Here is a 4,145-nt window from a genome sequence, read left to right as displayed (position 1 = left end):
TTTTTGAAATATATAAAGAAGTCGTATAGATTCTGCTGATTGTCACGAAATGGTGTAAATGTTGTTAATTAAATACATGTACTCGGGTTTCGTTTCCTTTTTCTCTGTACAACGATACCCGAGGGTGATTATAATATGGTCTATGTATTTCGAAATCGTGAGTACGATTCGTCCTGTGCCACACGTGCAAGGTGCCTTTGATAAAGAATAACGAAAATTCTAAAGGTATAAATACGTTACTACATGTAAAGGACCTTTACAATACTAATGGTTTTGTCAGCAAGCGGCCTGCTTAAAGGATTCGCACAACTCCAGCTGTAGGGGTAGGTAATGTTTTGGGTTTTAAGTGATAACTAGTGTATTACCATATTTGCCTTTGCATGTTTGTTATAGTTTTCTTTACATACCATAATGCGTGCATTTTTTATTCTTGTTGCGACGTAGTGCAGGACTTATATTGGTAATGTAAAGCTACATTTTTTAAAAGAATTGTTTACTATTGTCTTATCAAGCAGGGTTAGGTTTACTATTGAACCTCTGTTTTGTAATTGCCATAATAATATAATCTTTTTTTTCATGTATAACGTCCTTACGTTATGTCTGTATCAAGTGTAGTACACTGTATCGGGTATATTTTCAGCTGAGTGTGAGTGAGGTTTTGATGGTAGGAATATCCGGGGTGTCCGGTGTTGTCCGAGGGTAGAAACGTCCGTGTGTCCGGAGCGTTTAAGGTGCCGGAGCGTCTAATGTCTAGCGTCCGGAGTGTCCAGAGGGACTAAGGTGACCCAGCTGTAGAGCCGTCAAAAGACCAGGGGGTCTGGAGGGTCTAATATTTCAAGTGTCCGGAGGGTCTAATGTTTCAAGTGATCATAGTATTCCGAGGGTCCGGAGTCTATATTGGTTGTGAAATTGATTCGGAGGAGCTGTGGAGCGGATAAGGTGCACGGGTGACGGAGTGCATCTCCACACATGTATTTTTAGCTGTATGCTAATTTTGGGTTAGTAAGACCCAGTGTATTATTCAGGACTGGAAGGATAGATTGTATATCCGTTCTTGTTTAGTGACATAATTTCGCTACCTGAGCGAATACATTTTTTACTATGTGTAAAGACTTACATCGTTTACTATTTGAGTGAACTATATTCATCTTTCCATTATTGAATCATTTGTGAAATCATTTATCCTGTGTTTTAGGGTTACTGAACTAAATTTATTTGTATATTTTTTCCATCTTTGAAACTGTGCGTTTTTATGTTAAATAGATCCAATATTTGGATTATAAATACGCACACATCTTCATAATCCACTACTCATATAAATCGCCATATTAAACCATATATCTGTATCGTCAAAACGTGTTCTGTTGTTAATCCGAGATATCCCACCCGGTTATCTTGTTACACTGATGCTGGAGGTATTTCTCGCAAAGGAGTCAGAGATTGAAGATTTGTTCTGTGGTACTCCTTCCTGCTCGGAAGCCTGCCTGCTCTTCAGCAATAATTTTCTCTGCTTGATGCTTTAGTCTGTTGAGAATTATCTTCAGCATGACTTTGCCCGTGTGACTGATCAGACTGATAGTTCTGTAGGTTTGCCATAGCTGTATGTTTTCTTTCTTGGAGAGCATAATGACCAAGGATTGAATATATGTGGCGGGCCATTCTCATGTCTGTCATATCTTGTTACAGATTGTTGTCAGGACTGTGACTATCTCTTCTCCTGCTTGAATGAATTTTGTTGGCATGTTGTCAATGCCAGCTGACTTTTTTCTTTAGTGACCTAACTGCAATTTCTACTTCTTCACGAAGAATGGGGTTGTCATCAATTTCTTCTTTCTGAAGGCAATTTATTGCTGCTGTATCTCCTTGGGTCTAATGATTTTACCATTCTGAGTAGTATTCTGTCCACTGCTTCAGGATCTCTTGATTTTTTGTGAGGCATTTTCCTGATTTGTCTAGGATGGTGGTCAGTTTTCCCTTGTTTATGGGTTTTTAGATCTTTCGCCAGTTGATTTGCCGTTTCTGCTCAGACTGTCTTTGATTTTGCATCACTATTTTTTCATGCTTTTCCTGATCATGTTGTTTATCTCTCTGTAATTTCTAGCTCCTTCATTATCTCTTTTTCCCTTTTTCAGTTCTCTTCTTTTGTTGCATAGTTCAAGGACATCTGTTGTGACCCGAAGTTTCTTTGTTCGACGATATTTGCCAATACTTTTGCTAGCTGTGCTAGTCTCAACTGTGCTGAATATGGTTGTTAAGTACTCGAGGTTGGTGAATTGATTGTGCAGGGTTATCAAAGATGCAAATTTACCACCTATCATTGTTTGGATGGTTTCTGTGACTTTTGGATCTTTCAAATTTTCTAGGTCAAATCTGATTCTTGGTTGGTTAGGATGTTTGAACATTTTCAAATCATGGTCACTTCCAATATCTGCTCCTGGAAAACTTCGTGTTCTGGCGATATTCTGTCCTGTGCAGAATCGTTTCTTCAAGAATATGTAGTCAATCTGGTTGTGATGTTGTCCATGTGGACTGCTACAGGTCCATCTTCTAGATGCTTTGTGAGGGCCGAATGTGTTGGCTAGCACAAGATTGTTGTAGAGAACGAACTCCAAGAGCCTGAGTCCTCTTTCATGTGTTTCTGCAGTGCAGAAGGGTTCACATGTGCTTTGCCAATTTTTCTGTGAATCAACTCCCACCTTTGCCTTCCAGTCTCCTTGTACAAACAGAATGACCTTCTTGGGTGAGTTGTCAATGACATCTTGCAGTTGGTTGTAAAATTTCTCCAGTTTGTTGTTATGATATATGTGGGTGCATAGGCCTGTATGATTGTGATGTTGAAGGGAGTCGCCCTTAGGCGGATGGTAATGAGCCTGCTGGAGACTGGGCAGCAACCCCTAATGATGTTCACAATGCCCTAGTGGACAAGCAATCCAACGCCATGATTGTGTCTGTCCCCTCTTCAGCTGTGGTTTCTTCGCCAACGTTTTTCCAATGCACTTCGCAGAGACCAATAATGTTCCAGTTGTACCTCTCCAACTCGTATGTAAGTTCTTTCAACTTTCCAACTGCCCTCAGTGTTCCAACATCCCATGTACCAATGATGATGTTGTCTCTCCCACGGATCCTGGTAGTGGGGGCACCAGTAGCATACTTGTCACCACCGTCCTAGTGTTCACCGGCTGTGACAGATGGAAGAATTGTTATTTGTCTTCATGTGGTACGTCAAGGGCAAGGTACAGCCTGGGGCAGCCCATCCCTCTCCAGACTTGATGACCACAGCCGAAATCCACTTATATAGTGCGGCACGCCCTGGCCCTGAGCACATGGTCGTTGTGGCGGGATAAATAACAATAACAACAACAATAATAATAATAATAATAATAATAAATGTAAATACCTGAGTAAATATGATTTCAAAAATTGCGTACGGGTAACAAACTGATCACGGCCGGTAATTTTGATAAGACTGGTATGGTAATGTATTTTCTTTCATTTAGGCTGAACTCCCTAAGAGGTTTGTATAAATGTACAGCTCTAATATACATCTTAGCTGGAAGGTTATTATTAGCAAAGTGAAAGATTTCGTCAAGTTCTAAAGTACCCATCGTCACATGTATTGCCATGCAGCTCCCGGCGGGCATGACAAAGATTTTGTATGGATGCTTTGTCCTAAATTAGTATGGATTTTACAATTTTAAGCGATTAAATGCCTGATCCATTATAGGCAATACTAATGTACAGCTGGCGGAAATATCAAAATGGAAAATAAATTCATTCTGTTGAAATTACAGACCCACACCTTTCTTTCTATTTAGTATGACGTAGTAAAGCTTTGTCATCTCACATTCCTACGTGCATATGATCGTGTTTTACAATTTTGAACTCATCATCATCATTATCTGTCATCTATATTTCATCTCATGAACTTCTGTTTCGATCAAAGTGCACATAAGCTAGTCCATCGTCATTTGAGCATTCTTCCAAAGTAATCAAGATAAATGTGAATGTAACACATTAACATCCCAAAACGTGCGTAGGTTAAAGTTAGCTTCCCGGAAACAGAACGTTTTGCACAAATCTATATAGCTACTATATAGTCTTGTTAAATGTGGGAAAATGCGTTGTTGTTGTTGTTGTTGTGTGTG

The 4,145-nt window shown here is 39.6% G+C and overlaps 1 protein-coding gene across 1 annotated transcript; it reads right to left on the bottom strand.

The window, feature by feature from the left end:
• Window positions 1-2,048: 2,048 nt before the first annotated feature.
• Window positions 2,049-3,906, bottom strand: LOC149794716 (uncharacterized). Its single transcript, XM_089966223.1, has 2 exons — window positions 3,874-3,906; window positions 2,049-2,894 (listed from the first exon to the last, which is right to left on the bottom strand). Exons 1-2 carry the CDS (start codon window positions 3,904-3,906, stop codon window positions 2,049-2,051), a joined length of 879 nt encoding a protein of 292 aa, XP_089822349.1.
• Window positions 3,907-4,145: the final 239 nt, after the last annotated feature.

This window comes from Sinohyriopsis cumingii, chromosome 7 (assembly GCF_028554795.1).
Source record: "Sinohyriopsis cumingii isolate HCF-2022 chromosome 7, ASM2855479v2, whole genome shotgun sequence".
Classification (NCBI taxonomy): Eukaryota; Metazoa; Mollusca; class Bivalvia; order Unionida; family Unionidae; genus Sinohyriopsis; species Sinohyriopsis cumingii.
Note: the sequence above shows the minus strand (reverse complement) of the source record. Positions and strands in the feature narration are given on the sequence as shown.